This window comes from Chinchilla lanigera, unplaced genomic scaffold, assembly GCF_000276665.1.
Source record: "Chinchilla lanigera isolate Chin_1 unplaced genomic scaffold, ChiLan1.0 scaffold00059, whole genome shotgun sequence".
Lineage (NCBI taxonomy): Eukaryota > Metazoa > Chordata > Mammalia > Rodentia > Chinchillidae > Chinchilla > Chinchilla lanigera.
In genome coordinates this window covers 7,452,447-7,460,814 of record NW_004955460.1, presented here as the reverse complement: position 1 = coordinate 7,460,814, position 8,368 = coordinate 7,452,447, and the positions used below count along the sequence as shown (strand labels likewise).

General features: G+C 45.2%; 1 protein-coding gene across 1 annotated transcript; it reads right to left on the bottom strand.

Annotated features, from left to right (window-relative positions):
- On the bottom strand, nt 1–2,479 carry LOC106150010 (translation initiation factor IF-2-like; the record flags this gene model as incomplete). The annotated part of the gene is given in 1 exon segment (XM_013521221.1): nt 1–2,479. A coding segment is annotated over 1 exon segment (217 nt), but the record flags the coding sequence as incomplete, so codon positions are not given.
- Between the last annotated feature and the right edge of the window lie 5,889 nt (nt 2,480–8,368).

The window sequence follows — 8,368 nt, the reverse complement described above, 5'->3', positions numbered from 1 at the left end:
TTGCGGCGCCCGGGGCGCCGACCTGGAATCCTGGTCGAGTGGGACCGGGATCCCCCAAACCGGAAACTCCGGGCGGAAGTGCGTCACGCGCGGGGCTGCGCGGTGCGGGACCGGCTCGCCCCGCCGCCTGTGGTGCTTTCAGGGCCGAGGGATCCCCGGCTGGGGAAGCCGGTGGGGCGCCGGGGTAGCTCCGTGCGGGTGGGAAGGGCCTCTCCATCGCACGGGTCAGCCCCGACCGAGTTAATGCCCTGCCTGGGGCCGAGTCAAGACTTTCCCGAGGGTAGGCGGCCTGCCAGGCGCAGTGCAGAGAAGGCCTTGCCCACGCCCTGGTCACAGGAGGGGACAGCGGCCCCGCGGATCCCCCGCCGAGGACACGGCGCCCGCTGGCGACGAGAAGAATTGAACCTCTGAACAGCCAGACTCCGGGAGAGCCGTCGAGGACGAGAGCTCAGGTGAGGGTGGCCTGGCCCACGGGCGGCTGCGTCTTTGAAGTCATGCGCTCAGCCTGGACCCAAGTCGCACAGACCGGCACAGACCTCCTTGCCACCTCTTTGTCCAAAGCGGAAAGCGTGCGGGCCGAGGAGAGTGACCTGGTCGGAAGTGTAAACGTGATTTTAAAATCAGCACAGGTACTCCCGGAACATCTGCAAGGTGCTAAATGATCCAAGAGAAAGGCATTCTTTAGATCTTCACATTTGCTACCCAGACCCTTTTTACATATGCTCATGTCCAATCTGGCCGGGCGTGCCCCTCTAATCCCAGCACTTGGGAGGCTGAGGCAGGAGGATCACTGAATTCCAGGCAGCAAGGGTTCCATAGTTGAAGGCTGGCCTGAAGTATATAGCAAGAGCATGTCTCAAAAAGAATTTAAAAATTTCTAAAAGCACCCAGTTTCTGTGTGTTTCTGTGTGATTCCTTTCTTGAAATTCTACCTGGCTGTCTCTTTTGGCAGGGTATCCGGATCTAAATCAACTCTCGTCTTTCTACTTTCTGTGTATATTGGTGAATTCTTTCATGAGCCTGCATCACCAGCCCTCTGTAAGCCATTTTACACAAACATGGTTGACAGCTTCATTTTTCTGTTGTATAGCTTGGACACAGGAATGCAAGGTTGACTCAACACCCCACACTGGCTTACTCTCCATGTTTTACACGAGTGTAGGAGTCAGGGCAGTAAAATCTGTGAGGTGTGCATCTTCACACCTGTATCTGGCTTGCACATACAGGAGAATGCAAGGGAATGTAGGGAATTTGGGAAGCTGATCTCTTTCCCGTTGGGCTTTAGAAGGATGTCAAGTGGGATCCCTTATATCCTCCTCACCCCACTCCACCTTGTCTTTATGGCAGGATGCTTTATAGGTCTCAGCAGTGACCTTTGAAGTGTTCTTCTGAAATAGGGGTGGTGTCCCCTTTGTTTCCAGTCATAGAAGAGCCCCAGCTCACTAACACTCACGTTTTCTGCAGAAGGGATGGCTGTTTACTTAGTCATCCTAGTGGACTCTTCACATAATTCTAGCTTTTAAAAAATTAAGTAATTTTTAAGGATAGGATGCTTGGGGCTGGCTTTGGGGCAGGAGGTGTTAGACAGGATCTTGCTGTGCAGTTCAGGCTTGCCTTGAACTCACTGTGCAGTCCAGGCTGGCCTCGAAGTCACACCAGCGTTCTTGGCTCAGCCTCCCAAATGCTGAAAGTACAGGAATGCCCCACCACACCCGTCTAGGGGCTGGCACTTTTGATCTCTAGTTTTCAAAGCTGATTATTTTCCAGCAAGGTCTGATTCTGTGGGAATCATAGGTTGCAGCCGTTTGCCACAGGTCCAGCCAATGAAATGAAATCTGAAGTTGCTCCTGGGGTTCCCCGGAAAGGTTTGGTGGCCAGAATTCATCCTTGCCCTGCACCTAACTTCCTGTCTGGGGTGGGTGCAGCAACCATAGTTCCCTCAGGAAGCAATGACCTGGGGAACAAACGCTTACGTGCCAAGGATGGTAGAGGAGAGAAGAGGCTGTCTTTGATGGTGTTGTTGTGCCACCACAGTAGCCGTGACTGTCTTTCCTAAGACTTGTTTTACATCAAATTCCTGTTTAAACCAGAAAGTCTCCACAATTACCACCCAGCCCTGCAGCTTCTGTCATTTTAACACTTGTGACTCAGACTTACAGAAGTCCTTCAGAGGTGATACGGACATCTCAGCACTCTAACATGTGCGTTATTAAATGAGTTGTATATGAAGACAGAACGGGCATTTCACTGGGTGAAACACTGGTTAAAGCAGAGTGCACCAAAGTTTCCCTAGTGTGGATAAAATATGAAAATTATAACAAACTTGCAAGAAAGTGAAACATGGGTATATAGTATCAGACAATAATGGTTTTAACTTTGCAGACACTTGAATTAAGTACATACCTAAAAATACTTATTTTTGTGGTACCCACAACTGAACCTATAGGGCCTTCACACTGAACTACATCACCAGCTCTTTTTTTTAGCTTTTATTTTGAGACAGGATTTCACTAAGTTGCCCAGGCTGAGTTCAAATTTGAGATCCTCCTGCCTCGGCCTCCCAGAGTACTGGGATTACAGATAATGTGCCACCATGCCCCCCGACTCCTAAAAATATTTTTGACTCTGTTGAACTAAATCACCACTCAGCCAGTATATAAATATCCCATTTTTGTTAAAACATTTGTATTATTGGACTGTTTATGACAGGGTGGTCCTCAATATTGATGGTTTTTGACTTGGAATTTGGAGTAGAAATAATAATCACACTAAGGGAATATAAAGATAACAGCAGTTGGTGAGAGGCTGCCAGGAGCATCAGTATGTCTGTTTAAACCTCTGTACTTGCTGCTAACAAGTGGAAATGTGAGAGGTTAGAAAAAGAATTGGAAAGGCGAAAGGGCAATTTCCTGTAGTTCCCCTCTGTTAGTAAAGATCACCCCTCACGAGAATTCTTAACGAGTACAATGGTAATAGGTAACAAGATTTGTGATTGTTAATAAATGTTAACTTGGACAATATTGATTAGTACAGTAATCCCTAACTAGTTTAGAAATTCAGGGTGATTTTGGCCCACAGATGCTTCTCTTTGTTCGTAAAGTGAAAGAGAACTTCACAGAAAATTATTTGTCAGTAATACAAAGTGATTTCCAGCATTTGGAACATTGACTTCCAATTCTTTTAATCATCCTGATAGGGAGGACAGCTAGAAGAACTTGTATGGATTCATTCTGTGAGATCCCCATTTCTTTAAAAAGTCAAAGAAAATCAAGTGCTTGTTTGTCATGGAGCTTTTCTAGTGACATTTGGAGTGCCTTCCCGGAAGCTGATATGCTTTCACGACGTCTGTTGGTCTTTTGAGTTTTTGCACTTGATTGGCTGTTTGATTGATTGCTGTCTTGGAAGGAAAGACTTTTAGTCAAGTGATGATCTTGCAGTTGCAAATTTCAAAGGTGACGTTGGCCATCTGGCTCCTATTTCTGCTTTCTCCATACTTGTCATTTTTTTATCATGTTATGCCACAAAGCAGCTAATCAAATCTCAATCAAGTGGCTTGTTTGTAAAAATGAAAATCCACACTGGAAGCCTGTGAAAATTAGTTCATCTCAACCCTGTACTTTAAAAATCTTAATTGGTCCCAGATGTTGAATTATAAGCCATGTATCTTGTAGAAAATGGAAGGAATAGCTGGGTGCAGTGGAAAGTGTCTTTCGTCCCAGCTGCTTAAGAGGCTGAGACAGTAGGATCACTTGAGGCCAGGAGTCCAAGGCCAGCAAGACCCTGTCTCAAGAAAAAAGAAAAGCACACATACATTAAATACCATATGTACGATTTCAGCGATGTATCATCTAATGAATTCTCAGGACAGCCCTGAGAGGTACTGAAGCTGAGGCTCAGACTGTGTCTTGACCAAATCATACAGCTATTAAGTTCCAGATAGAGTTCTGCTTCCACTAGAATGCACATTCTTTCCATCACACTGAGCTTTCTCTTTCTACGATATTTATGGATAACAAGACATGTACAAAAAGAAAAGCCTTTCAGGAACAACCTCTTAGAGGTCATCTAGCCCTGTCTTCCAGACACTGCCAGAACCACTCCTCCTGTATCTCTGTAGGGCAGATGGCGGCCCTCTCATGCAACCTTCTTTGAAAACTTTACAAGAAACTCCTCTGAACAGTCCCTGGCACCCGTTCCTGTGGCTTCACAGTGGCATGGTGTGAACATGGCACATTCACAGCAGCTAGGATGGCTGGTGGGACCATGGTGGGACAGACCCTTGGCAGTGCTCCTGAGCACTTAAAAAGAATATTACAATCTCCTGTCTCAGCTCCAGTCACAGCCAAAGGCCAAAAGGCTTCTACGATGACCATAAAAGAATCTTTCTGTGCTTGCAGACATGGATGTGATTGAAAATCAAGCACATTTTGTCCCTATTTCCTGTTATTTCACATTTGGATCCTTATTTACTCTTTCAGTTTCTCAAACCACAGAAACAATGCGGTATTTGAACATGTGTGTCTGATTTATTTCAATTAAGCATGTGGCCTCAAAATGCATCCCTTTACCTAAGAATGTCTCAAATTTATCCTTCTTTGTGGCAGAGGAGTACTCCATTGTATAAAAAACACTTCTTTATCCATTCATCAGTTTACGGACATTTGAGCTGTTTCCAAGACTTGGCTATTACAAATTGTGCTGCTGTAAACATGGGTGTGCATATATCACTGTGGTATGATGCTTTTAATTCTTTTGGGAAAAAAATCCAAAATGTATAATAGACCAAAATGTGTGTTAGATATTGTGAAATAGGAAGAAAATGTTCAAATGAGAAGAGGAACGAGGGAGCAGGGGGAAAGAAAGGAATGGAAAAGGAAAAAATAATGGAAGGAAAAAATGGAAACAGCTTTTGTAAATAAGGGGAAGAAGGACTGAAGTGAGGGGCAGGGAATGGGGAAGAAAGAAGAATCAAGATATATCATGTACAGATACAAATTCCCTATGATGAATGAGATCATTATGTATATCAAATATATACCAATAAAGTTAATTTAAATAGGAAAGTAATAAAAAGATAAGAACCAGAAATAAAGTCAAGTACAAAATTTTATTGTATGTGTGTGTGTTAGTTACTTTTCTCATTGCTAAGACAAAGCACCCAATACCCAAAGTTAAAAGGAGAGAGGTGTATTTGCCTCACAGTTTTTAGAGGATTTAGTTCATAGTTGGCTGACTCCAAGGCAGAGTGGCATAGCACAGGGGCATCGCAGAGGAGAAACAGTTCATAGCAGGCCGAAGGTAGCAAGCAGTAAAGCAACAAGCAGCAAAGCAACAAGCAGCACGCACAGCAACCCTTTCTGTCCCTTATGTTCTATTCAGTGTACCTGTCCTTAGGGCAGGTAGCATTCCACCCAGGGTGGGGCACCCTTACCCCTATCATCACACCAAGAATCAGTACCAGCATCACATTCTTAATCCCAACATCACACACTCTAGACTCAGCCACCTCCAATATGGCGGCATGAGTCTTTTGGGAGAACATCTAGATACAAGCCATAACAGTATGTATGTTGTGTTGTTTTGTTTTGTTTGTAATAGGGGAGTTGAACCCAAGGCCTTCCTACTGAGCTTCATCCCCCCCTTTTTTTTTTGCAATCCTCCTGCCTCAACCTCCCAGAGTGCTGGTACTATACATGTGCCCCACCTCACCCAGCTTATATGTGTATGTGTGTCTCTCTGTCCACCTGTCTTTCGATGTTTTGAGATGAGCTCTCACTAGGTTACTCCAGCTGACCTCAAGCTCCCACACTCAAGCAGTCTTCTCACCTGAACCTCCCACCCCCATCACACCATCATGCCCAGCTTCAAAATTTTAAGAGCAGCTACATTACAGTAATAGTTGAATTCACAGACTTATCAAATGTTTCATGTGAAAGTTAGGGCACTAACTAGGAAAGAATGAGAATCTAGAATGTTATGGGGTCACCTGACTGGGCCCAGATAAAACTGAGTCTTAAAACTCAAAGTCACTCTGCACTTTTCCCCTCCAGAAAGCAGCTTTCCCTCTGGATACCAGCCTTCCTTTCCTTGAAAGCTCAGGAATAAAGACACCTGGAGCAATTTCTTTAAATAGGGTGTTGCTTCCCCTCAAGATCCATCATAACCACCCCCTACTTCCACTATAACTAGGGCTAACGATCCATGTACCAGGTACACACTGTGACCCAGGAAAAACTAACCCACATACCAGAAGGATCACAAGAGTCTTAAAATATGTCTCTGCAGACATCTGGGGGATATGCATGAAAGTCTGTTCTACGAGTATTATACAAAGGGGTGGACTGTAACACTCAATCAGCCTCATGCCTGCAGAAGGCTCTCACAATTCATTCGTCATTTGACTGAAACCTGGACTTAAAGGTGGCCCATGTGTAGTACAACTTTCCTGGTAGGATGTGGAGAAAGGACTCGAAGAGCATAAGGAAGGAGGACAGTTGGACTCCATCACGTCACCTGCATCACCAATAGCCCTGTCAGTGCTCCATGAGAACACACAGAAGGGGGCCCCTTCCCCAAGGCATGGAGGAAGAGGGCACCCAGGGGAGCGCCACCCCTTGCAAAGCTCCAGAGTTGCTCCTCTGCACGGATTGCTGTGACTGTTACAGCCTCCTGATCACAGCAAGCACTGAGCAACAGCACCCTGAAAAGATGAAGATCTGCTTCACAACATGCAGGACAAGCTTTGAGCCAGTGCCCTTTGTTTAGAGAGACATGTAGACACTAATTTACATTAACGTCTGTGCCAATCACTATGACAGAGGATACAAAGAACAGCAAAATATACGTGCTGTCCAGGAGTCTGTAATCCAACAGGAAAAGATGAAGCAGGCATACTATAAAAACAAAACAGAGTAAAGGAAATGCCCAGGCCCTGCTGCACACCCGTCTACCTAGGTATCTACCAGAGGGGAAGAGAGGGGAAGGGATATGATCTGATGGCTCAGGTGAGCTGGGGCCATATGCAAAATGCAAACAGGAATTTGATGGGACTCTTCCTTCCAATTTTCCCTCACTTACCTCAAGGAATGTGTGTTTGTTTTGCTGATGTTTTTTAGGAGACAAGTTCTTGCTATGTAGTTCAGGCTGGACCTGAACTCACTGTGTAGTCCAGGCTGGCCTTAAACTCATGGTGATCTTCTTGCCTCAGCCTCCTGAGTACTGGGATTACAGATGTGTGTCAACACACCTGATGGGAATATCTTTTTAACACTCACTCTGCCTTTCTTCAGGCCCAGCTGAGCCTTCCTCTGTGCAGCCATTAGGAAGGGAGACCCAGCTCTGCTACAGGAAGTAGCATGGACCCGATGCAGCGAGGCACATTGCCCACTTCAGCCCTACTCACTCCTGCTTCCCCACCACGCCAGCATGTTTGTTTGGTACCAGGGATTGACCACAAAGCCTTTACACTGAGGTGCATCTTCAGTCCTTTTTTATTTTTCCTTTTTGGGACAGGGCCTCCAGATGCCATTAAACTTCTGGGCTCAAACTTGCAATCCTCCTGCCTCTGTCTCCAGGAGTTCTGGGATCACAGTCGTGTGCCTCCACGCCAGCCTCCTACTGTGCCATTCTTGAGGGCAATGTAACTTTCTCATCACACTCTTCCACCATTCCTTCCCATTTCACTTCCAGTGTCTACAGCCAGTTCTTCATGATGCTTTAGCTTTCTAATGAAGTGGGTTAAAATTCTAAGACCAGACATAGGATCAGCAGAATAACTGATTGCAGTAGTTTGACCAACAAGGGTAAGGAAACAGAGAATGACAGTTAAGTACTTCAAATGCTGTATACCAGAAACCTACTTCATTCATTCATTCATTCATTCATTTCTAGCACTCAGTAATACACGGTGGCACATGCCTATAATCCCAGCACTCTGGAAGACTGAGGCAGGGAGATTGCAAGTTCAAGCCCAACATGGACAATTTAGTGACTTAGAGAGACCCTATCTCAGAATAGAAAGAAAGAGAAAGAAAGAAAGAATGAACCAAAGAAAGAAAAGAAAGAGAAAGAAGAAAGAAAGAAATAGGAAGGGCTGCAGATGAAGCTCAGTGCAGAAACCCTGGATTCAAGCCCCAGTACCACCCAAGAAAACAAAGTCCAAACATACAGATTTTTATACTCTCTTTTCTTTTCTTTCCTTTTTTTTTTTTTTTTTTTTTTTTTTTTTTTTTTTGGGGACAGGGTCTCGCTATGCAGTTCAGGCTGGCCTTGAGCTCACTTTGTAGTCTAGGCTGGTTTCAAACTCACAACAATCCTCCTGCCTCAGCCTCCCAAGTGCTGGGATTACAGGCATGTGCCATCACGCCCG